Source organism: Zalophus californianus, chromosome 3, assembly GCF_009762305.2.
Source record: "Zalophus californianus isolate mZalCal1 chromosome 3, mZalCal1.pri.v2, whole genome shotgun sequence".
NCBI classification, from domain to species: domain Eukaryota; kingdom Metazoa; phylum Chordata; class Mammalia; order Carnivora; family Otariidae; genus Zalophus; species Zalophus californianus.
In genome coordinates this window covers 163,042,799-163,059,763 of record NC_045597.1, presented here as the reverse complement: position 1 = coordinate 163,059,763, position 16,965 = coordinate 163,042,799, and the positions used below count along the sequence as shown (strand labels likewise).

The 16,965-nt window shown below is 39.4% G+C and overlaps 1 protein-coding gene and 1 pseudogene across 30 annotated transcripts in view; one reads left to right on the top strand and one right to left on the bottom strand.

Annotated features, from left to right (window-relative positions):
• The window catches only part of ABI2 (abl interactor 2), a 165,092-nt gene extending 152,541 nt beyond the window's left edge, over positions 1 to 12,551 (bottom strand). For 8 of the 30 annotated variants that reach the window (XM_027589797.2, XM_027589799.2, XM_027589800.2 and 5 more), the window contains exon 1: positions 12,189 to 12,547. In XM_027589797.2, the coding sequence (XP_027445598.1) occupies positions 12,189 to 12,305 (117 nt within the window). In that variant the 5' untranslated portion in view covers positions 12,306 to 12,547. Of the gene's footprint in view, positions 1 to 12,188 lie in introns of all 30 variants that reach the window. The other 22 variants (XM_027589791.2, XM_027589785.2, XM_027589792.2 and 19 more) reach the window with 5 other exon arrangements.
• On the top strand, positions 3,441 to 3,902 carry LOC113919519 (annotated as a pseudogene).
• Positions 12,552 to 16,965: the final 4,414 nt, after the last annotated feature.

Genomic DNA, 16,965 nt, shown 5'->3' with positions numbered 1-16,965 from the left:
TTTTTTTTAATTAAAGAAGACTTAATACTTACTCTTCTCAAACGAGTCCCCCCCCCCAAAAAAAACAGAAAAGCAATGAAAGCTTCCAAATTCATTCTATGAAGCCAGCATGACCCTGATACCAAATAAAGACATCACAAAAAAAGAGAATTACCCAGAGATACCCAGTATCTCTGATGAACACAGATGCAAAATTCCTCAACAAAATATTAACAAACCAAATCCAACAATCCATTTAAAAAATCATTCACCACAATCAAGTGGGATTAATTCCTGGGATGCAAGGGTGGTTCAATATTTGCAAATCAATCAACAAAATACATCACTTAAAAAGAGAAAGGATAAAAACTATATGATTATTACAAAAGACACAGAAAAAGCAGTTGACAAAGTACAACATCCAATCACGATAAAAACCCTCAACAAAGCAGGTTTAGAAGGAATATACCTCAACATAATGAAGTCCTTAAATGAAAAACTCACAGCTAACATCATCCTCAACTGTGAAACACTGACAGCTTTTCAGGAACAAGACAAGGATGTCCACTCTCACCACTTTTATTTAACATAGTACCAGAAGTCTTAGCCTCAGCAACCAGACAACAAAAAGAAATAAAAGGCATCCAAATTGGTAAAGAAGTAGTAAAACTTTCACTATTTGCAGATGACTTTCACAATTTATATCACATCATCTGATAGTATATGTAAAAAACCCTAAAGAGTCCACCAAAAAACTACAGAATAAATGAATTCAGTCATGTTGCATGATACAACATCAATATACAGAAATCTGTTGCATAACTATATACCAATAAAGAAGCAGAAAGATAAATTAAGAAAACAATCCCATATACAATTACACAAAAAATAATAAAATACCTACAAATAAACTTAACCAAGGAGGTGAAAGACCTGTACTTGAAAACACTGATGAAAGAAATTGAAGATGACACAAATGAATAGAATGATACTCTACACTCATGGATTGGGAGAACAAACATTGTTAAAATGTCCATACTACCCAAAGCAATCTACAGATTTAATGCAATCCCTACCAAAATACCATTTTTCATAGAACTAGAGCAAACAATCCTAAGTTTTATATGGAACCACAAAAGATCCTAAATAGCCAAAGCAATCTTAAAAAAGAAAAACAAAACTGGAGGTATCACAACCTCAGATTTCAGGATACACCACAAAGCTGTAGTAATCAAAACAGTATGGTATTGGCACAAAAATAGACACACAAATCAAAAGAACAGAAAACTCAGGGATGCCTGCGTGGCTCAGTCAGTTGGGCTTCCAACTCTTGATTCTGGCTCAGGTCATGATCTCAGGGTCATGAGATGCAGCCCCACGGTCAGGCTCCACCCTTAGAGGGGAATCTGCTTGAGATTCTCTCTCTCCCCCACCCTCCCCCCACCTCCTCCCGCACATGAGCTCTCTTGCTCTAAAATAAATAAATAAAGCTTTAAAAAATTTTTAGAAAGAACAGAAAACCCAGAAATAAACCCACAATTGTATGGTCAATATTTGACAAAGGAGGCAAGAATATGCAATGGGAAAAAGACACTCTCTTCAACAAATGGTGTTGGGGAAACCAGACAGCCACATGCAAAAGAATGAAACTGGACCACTTTCTTACACCATACACAAAAATAAACTCAAAATGGGTTAAAGACCTAAAACCATAAACCATAAAAATCCTAGAAAATAGCACAGGCAGTAATTTCTCTGACATCAGCCATAGCGACATTTTCCTAGATACGTCTCCTAAGACAAGGGAAACAAAAGCAAAAATAAAAACAAAACAAAACAAAAAACAAAACAAAAACCTATTGGGACTACATCAAAATAAAAAGCTTCTGCACAGCAAAGGAAACAATCAACTAAACTAAAAGCCTACTGAATGGGAAAAGATATTTGCAAATGATATATCCAATAATGGGTTAATATCTAAAATATATAAAGAACTTCTACAAATAAAAACCAAATAATCCAATTAAAAAATGGGCAGTTGAGGGGTGCCTGGGTGGCTCAATCGTTAAGTGTCTGCCTTTGGCTCAGGTCATGATCCCAGGGTCCTGGGATCGAGCTCCACATCGGGCTCCCTGCTCCATAGGAAGCCTGCTTCTCCCTCTCCCACTCCCTCTGCTTGTGTTGCCTCTCTCACTGTGTCTCTCTCTGTCAAATAAATAAATATTTTAAAAATAAATCAATAAAAAATAAAAAATGGGCAGTTGATGTGAACATTTCTCCAAAGACAACATACAAATGGCCAACAGACACATGAAGAGATGTTCAACATCACTAATCATCAGGGAAATGCAAATCAAAACCACACTGAGATAGCACCTCACACCTGTCAGAGAACAGCTAAAATCAGTAACACAAGAAACAAGTGTTGGCAAGAATATGGAGAAAAGGGAACGCTTGTACACTGTACGTAGGACTGTAAACTGGTCCAGCCACTGTGAAAAACAGTATGGAGATTCTTCAAAAAATTAAAAATAGAATTACCACATGATCCAGTAATTCCACTATTGGTATTTACCCAAAGAATATGAAAACACTAATGCAGAAAGATAGATGCACCCCTATATTTATTGCAGCATTATTTACAATGCCAAATTATGGAAGCAACACAAATGTCCATTGAATAGATAAATGGATAAAGAAGATGTGGTATGGAGCGCCTGGCTGGTTCAGTCAGGAGAGCATGTGACTCGATCTCATGGTCATGAGTTGAAGCCCCATAATGGAGCTCCCACACAAAAAAAGATGATTTTATATATAAATATGTGTATCTATTTTTATATATGTGTGTGTGTATATATATATCTGTGTGTATACATATATATAAATTTGTGTGTGTATATATATCTGTGTATACACACACACACACACACACACACGAGAATATTACTCAGCCATAAAAAAGAATGAAATATTGCTATTTGCAACATGGATAGAGCTAAATGGTATAACACTAAGTGAAATGAGTCAGAGAAAGACAAGCATCATATGATTTCATTCATATGTATGTGAAATTCACTCCTTAAATCTGAATTTAAGAAACAAATGAAGAAAGAAAAAAAAGGAAAAACAAAAAAACAGACTCTTAAATATAGAAAACAAAATGAAGGTTACCAGACAGGAGATGGGTAGGGAGATAGGTGAAATAGGTGAAAGGGATTAAGCATACACTTACTGTGATAAGCACTGAGTAATGTATAGAATTGTTGAAACACTGTATTATATGTCTGAAACTAATGTAATACCATATGTTAATTATACTGGACTAAAAATTAATTTTTAGAAGTTTTTTTTTTAAGTTAAAAAAAATAGAAGTTGACATTTGGTCAAAAGCATGAAAAAGGTAAGAGATCCAGTGATACAACTATCTGGGGAATGAATACTCCTGGTGGAGGGCATGGTAAATGCAAAGTAAAAAAATTTTGAGGCATCTTTCCCGTATCTGGCTACTCTGGCAGCTGCTCTTGGTTGGGGCCATCCTGCACCTAAGGGAGGAAGATGGTGGCACAAAGAAAATGAAAAAGTTGCTGGAATTGATCAACTCTAGGCTCCAATTCCTTATGAAAAATGGAAAGCACATGTTGGGGTAGAAGCAGACTCTGAAAATGGTCAGACATGGCAAAGTAAAACTGGTCATCCTCACCAACAACTGCCCAGCCTTGAGGTAATCTCAAATAGAACACCACACCAGGTTGACCAAAACTGGTGTCCATCACTACAGTGGCAACAATATTAAATTGGGCACAGCATGTGGTAAATACTACAGAGTATGTATACTGGCTATCATCGATCCAGGTGATTCTGGTATCATCAGAAGCATGCCAGAACAGACTAGTGGAAGTAATTCATGCAAAATTTTTCTTTAATAAAAGTAGTCAGAACTTGTTTTTAAAAAGTAGGGGGCGGGTGGACTAGGTGGCTCAGTTAGTTAACCAACTAACTCTTGATTTTGGCTCGGTTCACAATCTCAGGATCGTGAGATCGAGCCCTGAAAAGGACTCTGCACTGGTCATGGAGCCTGCTTGGGATTCTCTCTCCCCGCCATTCCCACTGCCCCTTCTCTTCCCTCCCATTTGAGTGCACACAATTGTGCTCACTCTCTCTCTTAAAAAAAAAAAAAAAAAAAAAGTCTTGCAGCAGAAGCATGTCTGTTATGTTCAAAAAAGAGGCCAAAGTGACTGGAATAGAGTAAGCAAAGGAGAGGAGAGGAATTAAATTAGGAGAGGATTCAATACTAGAAAACTAGATCATTCGTGGCTTGTAGGCAATGTTAAGGACTCTAGTTCTTATACTGAGTGAGAAGGGAAGTCTCTGAGTGTTTTGAACAGAACATGATCTGATTAAGATTTTTAAAAGATCGCTCTTGCTATTGCTATAATCTGAGGAATAATGGTGGCTTGGACCAGGCTGGTAGCAGGGGAGGTGGTATAAGTCAGATCCAGACATGTGAAGATAGAGTCATTTGTTAATCCAATGCAAAAGAGAAGGGTCAAGGACAGTACCAAGTTTTTGGGCTCAGGTATCAAGGGGGTTAGAGTTGCCATTTACTGATAAAGGAAGGAAAAGCTATGTTCATATATTGTGACTGAATAGTGCCCCGCCCCCGAAGATGAACACATCCTAATCCTCTGGAATCTGTGAATATGTTACCTTAACATGGGATGGAAAGATTATCAGAGCGGGCCCAACGTGGGTCTTTATAAAGGAAGACAGAGGATCAGAGTCAGAGAAGGCAATGTTGACAACAGAAGCAGGGGGAGAGAAAGGGGAGGTGATGATGGAAGCAGAGACAGAAAGATGTGAAAACAAAAGCTGAGGTTGGAGTGATGGAATTTCTTCTGGCTTGGAATTTGAAAGAGGGTCATGAGCTAAGGAATGTGGGCAGCCTTTAGAATCTGGAAAAGGCAAGGAAACTGATTCTCCCCTAGAGCGTCCAGAAAGAACACAATTCTGTGACCCACTGCAGACTTCTGACCTCCAGAATTATAAAATGGTAAATTTGTGTTGTTTTAAACTGCTGAAGTTGTGGTAATTTGTTATAACAGCAACAGAAAATTAACATAAATACAAGTTTGAATATTTAGAAATTAAGAACTATAGGTAGTATCAAATTTTCTGTATTATAACAAAATCTCCTTCAAAATTTGAAAGTAATACCATAGGATTATAAGGTTGTATACTCAAAAGATATTGTATCATATTAAATGTCTTAGCATTTTAAATAAATGTCCTCATACACGTAAGTTCAAAATAGGAGTTACAGTAGTCATAAACTAAATGATAATACAATATTTGGTCACAAAGGGTCTGAAGACTCCTCTCTGAACCTCTGAACTTTGCCAAATCTGTCGCCCTGATATAACTTCTAGAAGGCCTAATTCATCTAAACCCCTCCATCTTGGCAAAATGCTGGAGAAGCTGCGAGTTATAACAGTTATGCCCTAAGTCAGTGTATAACCATAAAACGGATATAAAAGAAGAAGGTAGGTTGATTTGTATATTTACAAAAGAGGGCCTGAGGTATAAAAAGTTAAGAAGATACCATTCTTAAAGGAATTCAATGTGGGGATAAAGTCCTTGAACCCAGGGCACTGTATCTAGAAAATTAAAATATCACTGTATCTAGAAAATTAAAATACAACTATTTGTGGGTCTATGATGTGAACTACAACTTTACAGACTACAGTTTAGTTGCAAAAAGCTGTGAAATTCTTTTTAACTAGAAAAATACTGCCATCATACAGTTGTAGTTAACAACTACCTGTGAGGGGCACCATACTGGCTCAGTCAGTGGAGCGTGCAACTCTTGATCTCGGGGGCATGAGTTTGAGCCTCACACTGGATGTAGAGATTACTTTTTAAAAACAGCAAAAAAACTGAAAATTTTAAAAATTAAAAATAAAAAAAAATAAACAGGACTTGTTAAACTAGGATGCAAAAAATCCTAGCACCACCTAGCATCTTTGAACCTCAAACACAATCAGATCTCATCCTATCAAAATCCTTGAAATTAAAAAAGTGACCAAGGGGCGCCTGGGTGGCTCAGTCGTTAAGCGTCTGCCTTCGGCTCAGGTCGTGATCCCAGGGTCCTGGGACTGAGCCCCGCATCGGGCTCCCTGCTCCGCGGGGAGCCTGCTTCTCCCTCTCCCACTCCCCCTGCTTGTGTTCCCTCTCTTGCTGTGTGTCTCTCTGTCAAATAAATAAATAAAATCTTTAAAAAAATAAAAATAAAAAACCATCTTAGTGATCTCAATATGAAAAGGTTTTTAAATAATGTTATAAGGTTTTATAAACAGTTCTTTTGCACACACAAATATAGCATATAGCAGAGTGCATAAATAGCAGTCAATATACAATGTACACCTGTTTAACCAAGGTTGCTTATTGTAGCAAATTTCTAGACATTAATATAAATCCATCTCTTGTAAAAGAAAGATGTTCTGTAACTCAAAATGCCTATTACTTCACTGATTAAACTTTCTGTAATTTTTTTAAATATATTTTGCAATCAAACGATTCACCTTATCAACAGACTAAAAGTAAAATGAACATCTTAATAGATATGGAAAAAGGCATATGACAAAATATAACATCCATTCATGGTTTTTAACCATGAGTAAGAGTCTCGGAATATAATTTAATCTGTGTTTGCAATTTTATCAAATGTCTTGATAATGACTGGGTTATTACTAAAAATCCAATTACCAAATATCTGCTAGAAAGTCAGGACTAATTTCTCTGAGGATGATAAACCTTAATCAAATCCTGAAGAATTAAGTCAACTGAATCTAGGGAAATTCAGTCTCCCAGTCTGATGTCCACTTATGTGGTTCTCTCCTCTCTGTGGAGTAAAAGACAAAAGTCACAGAGAAGGATGTAAATATAGGTCTTCAAGTATCTACTCTCAAGTAACTTTCTCCTTCACACTAGGTGCCTTTAAGATTCCTCTATTTGTGAGAACAAAAGAACTCAAACACATAAAGATAAACCCCTTCTGTATACTCTGTGACATCTATTAAAAAAACAAAGTCAAACCAACACCATTAAAAGTTTCTTTTTAAGGGCACCTGGCTGGCTCAGTGGACTCTTGATCTCCAGGTTTTAAGTAGAGCCCCACATTGGGTGGCGAGATTACTTAAAAATAAAATCTTTTAAAAAATAATAATGGTAATAAAGTTTCTTTTTAAAGCAAGGTATAGAGGTAATAAACAACATGAACCCATTTTTGATATATAGTGGTGTATAGCAAAAATATTTAAAAGTATAAATACCAAATGTATATTCAAAATGACTGGGCAATTTTAAGTTTCTTCCTTAATTTTTCCTAATAATTTTCAACAGTGAGGATGTATTCAAATAGTTTTTATTAAATAAGAATTTTAAACCTTTACATTGTTTTAGTAATGACTTTTTTTATGAATCTGGTAACAAGCCATGATTCTGTTAGCTCCATGATTTTTTTTTTAAAGATTTTATTTATTTATTTGAGAGAAAGAATGAGAGAGAGAGAGAGAGCATAAGAGGGGGGAGGGTCAGAGGGAGAAGCAGACTCCCTGCCGAGCAGGGAGCCCGATGGAGGGCTCCATCCCAGGACTCCAGGATCATGACCTGAGCCAAAGGCAGTCACTTAGCCAACTGAGCCACCCAGGCGCCCTAGCTCCATGATTCTTATTAGCTCCTTCCTGCAATTTTTAATGAATTCTGGGAGTATCCTTGTTGATAAAGACAAAAAAGGGAAACCAGTAATGACATCTGTCCTATTATTCAAAAGCAAAAATATATATATTTCAGATAAAATTTAAGGTACATTTTTTGAAAATTTTTATATATTTTATTTTATTATCTTTAAGTAAGTTCTATGCCCAACATGGGGCTTTAACTCATGACCTTGAACTCAAGAGTTGCATGCTTTACAGACTGAGGCAGCCAGGCTCCCCTTAAGAAACATTTTGAATTTCTGTTCTTCTGAGCAAATCCATGTTACTGAATGATTTTGCTCTTACTCTAAACCATGGACAATGCGATTTTACTATTTATCTAATGTGAATTATCACTCACAAAAAGCAGTAACTATTTTATCTGACAAAGGGAAAAAAGGTAGGGGCACCTAAGTGGCTCAGTCAGTCAAGTGTCCGACTCTCATTTCCAGCTCAGGTCATGATCTCAGAATCTTAGGATCAAGCCCCAAGTGGGACTCTCCACTCAGGGAGGAGTCTGCTTGTCTCCCTCTCCCTCTGCCCCCACCCTACTCATGTGTTGGCGCATGTATGGTCTTTCTCTCTCTCAAATAAATCTTTTAAAAAAAGGAAAAATGTAACTATGTATGTTAGTTTTTGGATGCCTGGATGGCTCAGTTGTTTAAGTATCTACCTTTGGCTCAGGTCATGATCCCAGGGTCCTGTGATCAAGTCCCACACTGGGCTCCTTGCTCAGCAGGGAGCCTGCTTCTCCCTCTGCCTGCCGCTCCCCCTGCTTGTGCTTGCTCTCTCTCTGACAAATAAATAAATAAAATACTTTCTTTAAAAACTTAGTTTTTCAGAATTACTCTAGAAAGTAACAACTATAAATTTATTTCATCTACCAAAACATTAAAGCAACTCATATTATCATAAAATTCTTCTATTTGTAAAAAGGTAGATTCCAAGTCAATCAAAATACTGTTTAAAATTTCTGGATACTTCTTAGGTTAGGTATCAATGTTCATATTAATAAATGTATCAATGTTTATATTAATGAATGAAAAAAGAAACACAGGTCTTACACGTATCTTAAAAAACCCTTAACAATTACTAAGGCCTTTTTTACAGAGAAGAAATAAAATCAATCAGGTAAATATCAGCAAATGTTAGTTGTAACTTTTTATCATCACATTTTAGGAAAAAAAAACTTTTACTATCACTCTAGAGGTTGAAATAATAAAACCATCTAAATTTTTACTAAAAATTATTTTTAAATTTTTCACATTAGCTGCATTAGTAACCTAGAAAACTACTACTTACAACACTGCTGTACCTGTAGATTTTGTGTGTGTGTTAACACAGGCAATATCTAGTCACTTTTTTTTTTTAAAGATTTTATTTATTTATTTGACAGAGAGAGACACAGTGAGAGAGGGAACACAAGCAGGGGGAGTGGGAGAGGGAGAAGCAGGCTTCCCGCGCAGGGAGCCGGATGCGAGGCTCAATCCCAGGGCCCTGGGATCATGACCTGAGCCAAAGGCAGACGCTTAACAACTGAGCCACCCAGGCAACCCAATACCTAGTCACTCTTAATGCCAGTAATATATCTGAAGGATGTTTTTATTAGAAACAATTTAAACACAGTAGTTTCCAGAAGGACAGCACAATCATTTTTCCTTCCTTTGCTCAATATCCACACTAAATATAATCCACATTTAGAATATTCTTATTTAACGTAATTATTTGGATATTCCTATAGTTAAAACCAGCTAGTTAAGAACACTGAACAAAGAACCTTACCCTTTGTTACATATAATCAACAGATTTATCTTTTTCTCCTTTACTGGCAAAAATTACATTTCCACAAAATAAAATGAATGTTAGGTTGGTTAACTTGAGCTAGTGGTTAGGGCATGATGTTACAACAAGGGTAAACTGACAACCAATTAACTTTGCAGGGTAAGAGGCAGCATCAAAACCGCTGCTGGTCAGTTCTCTGGTCACAAAGAGCCAGTTGGGTCAAATGTACAGCTGGGTCAGCAGAAATCTACAATCAGCATGTTCTGTTTATCAACTTTACTACAAACAAATCATGCAAAGAGCTGTCATCTGGGAAGAGAAAAACACAAATAATATACCCACTGAATCATGAAACAGATGATAACCGGGGCGGTAAAATCTAAAGTGTAAAATCTATTTTAGATGCTAAATTGGAAAAATATTTTTAAATCCATCGCTTTAAATATCTATACTATGAATTTTAAAATGCCACCACACTAAATTTTTAATCCTATTGCTAAAACAAACAGATAATGGTGGCAGTAATATTCTTCTCTCAACTAGAAGAAATGTATAAAATATTTAAAAAGAGGACAATCCCTAACCCCTTTAACCTCTCAGCTTTATTAATCCATATACTTTACCTTTATGTATCAATTGTAATCTAAGAAAAACTATACCTTCAAATCACAATAGAAATTATTTTCTAAAGAGAGACAAATCTGTTTCTCATTTTTTACTCCTGGTAATAACCGCTACGAAGTCACTTTTCCACTCTCAATGTCTCTTCTGACCTATAATCCCATAATACGTTGCAGGAGGCAATGGAATTACCACTCAGTCCTTTAGATTTGCCTCTCCTACAGACTGTGAATTCCCTGAGAATAGCACAGCTTCCTCCAGTCCTTCTTCCCACCTTCAGTCCCTTACAGAGTATAAACTGACACACTACATTATTCATTTGTTCACAGATCAGCCTCTCCTATTAACTACACTATGAAATTCTGTAGACATTAGGTGTGTATCATCAACCCTTTACACTGTGCCAGGCTATAGGCTTTTGAATAATGATCAGTTGAAAATTGAGCAACTAAACATTTGACTCTTTCCTATTCCACTCAGTATTAGCAAAGCACCCTCCAAATATGGACCACTGTATTTTTTGTATGAATCTTTGACCCAAGACACATTTTTTCTGTTCCTATTAGCCATACTTTCAACTGCCTCTTTGGAGGGAAAAGCCTTGGATTAGGTCTGGTTCCTTCCCCAATACAAATAGTCCCTACAAGATAATACAGAGTTCAGTATATATCCAATCAAGTAAAATCTCACAATAACATCCTTAATCAACTATGCAATCCTTACAAAATTTATGAGCCTATAAATTCTAACACCTTTTTTTTTTTTTTAGTTTATATAAGACTGGAGAATGCTTCCCAACATAGCTGATACTAAGAAGGATGCCTGGAGAGATGGAAGTGGGAGTAAGGGAGGAAAAAAAAAAAAGAAAAAGACCATAGTGAAAGAACAATTTAACATACTTCTTCCATTTCCACCTTTATCCCAAGAGAATTTAAATGAGAAGGGAAAAAAATGGAGGTAGAACCTGTGATTCAGAATAAGCCATAGGGAAAACAAAAGATGCTGAATTTGCAGTGTTTTAACCTATCCTTTCAGATAATTTTTAAGGATTTTTTTTTAATCCACAGAATCTTTTGCTTCATGCAGGCGCAGCTGGATCTCATCTCACCCAATATACCCCACCTCCATATACATATACACAACGTTACCACTATGAGTCTTCGTGCCAAACCAACCATCTCGGGAAAAATTAAACCATGAGGATCATTTCCTAATCCCTGCCGAAAAATACTCACAATTCTTTTTCCCACAGGAAAATTAACTATTCTAACGGGAATGGGGGGGGTGCTCATTATCATGCATTCTCCACAGGGAGGAAAATGGCAATAACTTCCAAAAAGAGACAACCGCTCTTCTACTGTATCCCCGGTTAGAAACTAAAAAATAAGCAAAATTACCAGTCTCTTGAGGCATTTATATGAATATAAAACTAAGGCACTTTACTTTGCAGCAACATAGCCCCTTAAAAATCCTCCAGAGCTTGGGGGATGGGGGTGATCCATCAATCCCCCCACACCCCTGCCATATGGGGGAGGATTCTGTCAAATAGAAAAAGCCACTCTCCGCCTCCTCCGCCATCCAGAACACTGACGGGTACCGAGTGTGGGGGCGGCCGAGGGGAGAAGCGAAGAGGCGGGGACACAACACACACACACACACACACACACACACACACACACACACACACACACACACACACACACACACACACACACACACACACACACACACACACACACACACACACACACACACACACACACACACACACACACACACACACACACACACACACACACACACACACACACCGCACCGAGGACTGATTCATGGCTTTTTAAAAAATGCTTTAAAGCTACAGTTTCCTCCAGCCGCAGGTTTCTCACCAATTCACCAGCCCCAAAAGCTCCCACTCTACTCCCCCAACCCCTCGCCCTCGGAGGCTTAGCTGGGCCCTACGCCCCCAGGCGAGCGGCCCCCGGCCCGGGGATCCCCCATGCGGCGTCCACCAGCCAGAGGCCCAAAGCGCCCAGGCCGGCACATGCTTCGCACCTGGATGTAGTTGTTCTCGCAGTAATCTGCCACCCGTTCCAGATTCGTGTAACTGTCGAAGAGGGCCCGGCGGCCCCCCGGGATTTCCTCCTCCAGCAGCATCTGCAGCTCCGCCATCTTCACATCCTCCTCCTCCTCAGACAGACCGCAGAGGTAGCGGCGGCAGCAGCGCCTGGGAAACCCAAGACTGGGAGAGGAGGAGCAGCGGCGACGGCGGCGGCGGCGGCGGCGGCGGCAACTCGGGAGGAGCGAGAAACACCCTCTGCGCGCCACAGGGGAGGGGGCAGCAGAACGGGGGCGGGGCGCGAGCCGATGGACTCCGAGGACGGTCACCGCGGCGACGGACGGCCGGGCGCGCGCACGCGCGCTCCCCTCCCTCCGCCCCCGGACGCCCGAAAAAGATTCCCACCCTCGGCCGCGCCGCCCGCCCCTCCCCCACTCTCGTCGTTTCCTAGCGACGGCGGGACGGGGGGGCCGGGAAGCGCGCGGGAGTCGTGCGCGCCGTTAACCCTTCGGCCCCCGCAAGTTGCGTGGCTCGGGAAGTGTCCCCGGCGGCCTTTGTTGGTCCAAGTGAACGCGCTGCCCGGCTCGGCTGTCTTCCCGCCTGAGTCCTGTGCGACTCCCCTCTGCGTTATTCTCAACTTGAGGCCGAAACCCCGTGGTCGTTGGACTGTAGAGTAGGAGCCCACAGAACTTCCGTGCAGCTTTAAGTGCCTCCTTGCTTTCCATTTTTCTTTTCTTTAACCTCATCCATTCTCTTTGGTACAGATAAGTAAATTCAAGTTTCCTAATCCCAAATTTCCCGCACCCGGGATTTTTTGCACTTATTTGCCCGCTAAAGCAGTTGCCCACCCGCCAGGTTAGTCTTAGTTCTGCGCTCAATTCTCCGTTCTTTGGCCCTCAGCTTTTTGTGCTTGCTCAAATGAGATCCTTTTCTGTCATTTCTTTGGTTCTGTCAGCTTCCTCGCCTTTTTTTCTTCCTAGATCCAGTATTTAAAGTTTCGAAAACGGTTTTGCTGATGCTAATTTCCCTCCTCACAGCGTTGTTACATGGATAAAATAAAAGTTTATGTGAAAGTACTTTGAAAAATGTTAAAATGCTACAAAAATTCAAGGTAAACCATTTTGATTTTGCAGTTATTCTGTTCTTGTTCCCAGATACTGTATCTGTTTTCCTAAATCTTGACTACTCCACACAATGTAATCTTAAAGTTTCAGACAACTGCTGAGTTGTCCGTGACCTTAATTTATGCCATGCAAAGTCAGGGTTGACTACATTTGTAGTTCAGAACAGAATGCATGATTTAAACTCTTGTTCCTGGTTTTGTGATGTCTTGGCCCTCCTACAGTGATCTCCCCCCAACCTTTTTCTTCCCCAGATAATGAAAAACCTATATTATACTTTTTCAAAAAATCATTTGAAGGGGCGCCTGGGTGGCTCAGTCGTTAAGCGTCTGCCTTGGGCTCAGGTCATGATCCCAGGGTCCTGGGATCGAGCCCCGCATCGGACTCCCTGCTCAGCAGGGAAACCTGCTTCTCCCTCTCCCACTCCCCCTGCTTGTGTTCCGTCTCTCCCTGTCAAATAAATAATATCTTTAAAAAAAATCATTAGAATGTTATGCCATTACAAATTTCTGGAGCAATCTCTGGTGTTGTTATATTGGCTGTATGATAAACACATTAGCAAATTATTTGGAATTTTCAATGTGGAACACAAATTAAAGAATATTGAAAATGGGGCACCTGGGTGGCTCAGTCGTTAAGCTTCTGCCTTCGGCTCAGGTAATGATCCCAGAGTCCTGGGATCAAGCCCTGCATCAGCAGGAAGCCTGCTTCTCCCTCTCCCTCTGCCCCTGCTTGTGTTCCCTCTCTCGCTGTCTCTCTGTCAAATAAATAAATAAAATCTTAAAAAAATATATTGAAAATGTTAGTCTAGTCCATCTGCTTTTTTTCTTAATTTCAAACATCTATATTAGTGGTTCTCAAACTTAAGTGTAAGGAGCTTGTTAAAAATGAAAGCTGTAGGATTACACTAGAGATTCCTTAGAGGGTAGTGACAAAACCGGGGGTAGTTACTTAAATGATATATAAACTTGCTTCAGGGAATAAGATACATATGAATAATCAAGTGAATAAAACAAATTAGATGAAACTTTTCTTTCAGACTAAACTTCAGGGAATTAAAAGGCTACTGTTGAACTGTAACAAGCCCACCAGGTGAGTTAAGTGGTAAACAGACTCTTCCCCCATTACACTTATTTCCACCTAGCATTCTTTCAAATACTGTTTAGCAGTTAGCCCAGTAAACAGATCTCCAAGGCATGATGGTCATCCTAGGAATCACTGCCTGATGATTCTGGTGCTTTCCTAAATTGACTTGTGACAACCTCTTTGGACCTTCTCTATCTGAAAAACTTAAAGGGTTTAACTCAGGTCAGTTCTTAAATTTCAGTGTGGACTGGAATCACCTTGGAGGGCTTATTAAAACACAAAATTGCTAGTTCCCACCCCCAGAGTTTCTGATCCAGTTGGTCTTTCCCAATTTATAGTTGTACCAAGTTCCCACGTGATACTGATGAAACTGCCCTTCTGGCTCTGAAGGTCTGTGATTATAATTTCTGGCAGCTGAGAATCACCACTAAGCAAGGAGCTTTTAACACAGGGAAGATAGAATGAGATATCACCTCACACTTGTTAGAATGGCTAAAATCAACAACCCAAGAAACAACAGGTGTTGGTGAAGTTGTGGAGAAAAGGAACCCTATTGCACTGTTGGTGGCCATGCAAACTGGTGAGCCACTCTGGAAAACATGGAAGTTTCTCAAAAATTTAAAAATAGAACTACCCCACGATCTGGCAATCGCACTACTGGGTATTTACCCAAAGAATACAAAAATACTGATTTGAAGGGACACATGGACCCTGATGTTTATAGCATATTATTTGCAATAGTCAAGGTATGGAAGCAGCCCAAGTGTCTATCAAGTGATGAATGGATAAAGATGTAATATATATGATATATATATATAAAATGGGATATTATTCAGCCATAAAAAAGAATGAAATCTTGCCATTTGCAAAGACATAGATAGAACTAGAGTGTATAATGCTAAGTGAAATAAATCAGAGAAAGACAAATACCATATGATTTCAATCATGTGTGGAATTTAAGAAACAAAACAAACGAGCAAAGGGGGGGGTGGAAAGAGAGACAAACCAAGAAATAGACTCTTTAAATTATAGAGAACAAACATGGTTACCAGAGGGGAAGTGGGTGGGGGGATGGGTTAAATAGGTGATGGGGATTAAGAAGGACACTTATTGTGATGAGCACCCAGTGTGGTATGGAAGTGCTGAATCACTATATTATACACCTGAAACTAATATAACACTGTTAACTAACTGGAATTAAAATAAAAACTTAAAAAACAAAAACAAAAAAAAACCTCAGCGCAATCTAAGAATCCAAGGCTTTAGATATACATCTGCTGCCACAAAGATAATTTAAGCAAAAAGGAAAACCACCACAAGTTCTATAAAAGTACATGTACCATGGGGCACCTAGGTGGCTCAGTTGGTTAAGCGACTGCCTTTGGCTCAGGTCATGATCCTGGAGTCCTGGTATCGAGTCTGGCATCGGGCTCCCTGCTCAGCAGGGAGTCTGCTTCTCCCTCTGACCCTCCTCCCTCTCATGTGCTCTCTCATTCTCTCTCTCTCAAATAAATAAATAAAATCTTTAAAAAAAAGTACATGTACCATGTATGTGTGTATATTATCTGAGTGGTGGGGTTATAGGGTTTTTTGGTTTTGATCATCGTTTTCCTAAAATGAACACGGATTTTTTTTTTTTTTTAAAGATTTATTTTTTGGAGCACCTGAGTGATGCAGTCGGTCGGGCGTCCAGCTCTTGGTTTCAGCTCAGGTCGTGATCTCGGGGTCATGGGATTGAGCCCCATGTTGGGCTCTGGGCTCAGACAGAGCAGACTCTGCTTAAGTTTCTTTCTCCCTCTGCCCCCCCCCCACCATGCACACTCTCTCTCCCTCTCTCTCTCTCTCTCAAATAAATAAATAAATAAATAAATCCTTTTTAATTATTTGAGAGAGAGGAGGGACAGAGGGAGAAGGAGAGAGAGAATCTCAAGCAGACTACCAGCTAAGTGCAGAGCCTTACCTAGGATTCGATCCCAGGACCCCGATAGCATGACCTGAGCCAAAATCAAAAGTTGGACGCTCAACCAACTGAGCCACCCAGGCACCCTGAACATGGATTATTTTTCTAAGAGTCCAGTGAAACTATTATCTCCCAAAATCAGAGCAAATATTTTTATTAATACTGCCCACAGTAACATTTTTAAAGCAATTTTATCATCAGCTTGATTCAAAGTAAGCATTATTATTTTTTTTAAAGATTTTATTTATTTGAGAGAAAGAATGAGAGAGAGAGAGCACATGAGAGGGGGGAGGGTCAAAGGGAGAAGCAGACTCCCGGCCGAGCAGAGACCCCAATGCGGGACTTGATCCCGGGACTCCAGGATCATGACCTGAGCCGGAGGCAGTTGCTTAACCAACTGAGCCACCCAGGCGCCCCAAAGTAAGCATTAAACATTCCTAGATTTTTTTACATATTAACCCACTCATGCCAAGTACAGTTGATTCTTTTAAAAATCAAATTGCAATTCTTTATAACCAATAAGTTATACCTTGGCTTTGACCCAAATTTTAATCCTCATTACCATCTCTTGAAATAAATAATGTTTCCCATCATCTATAGATCTGA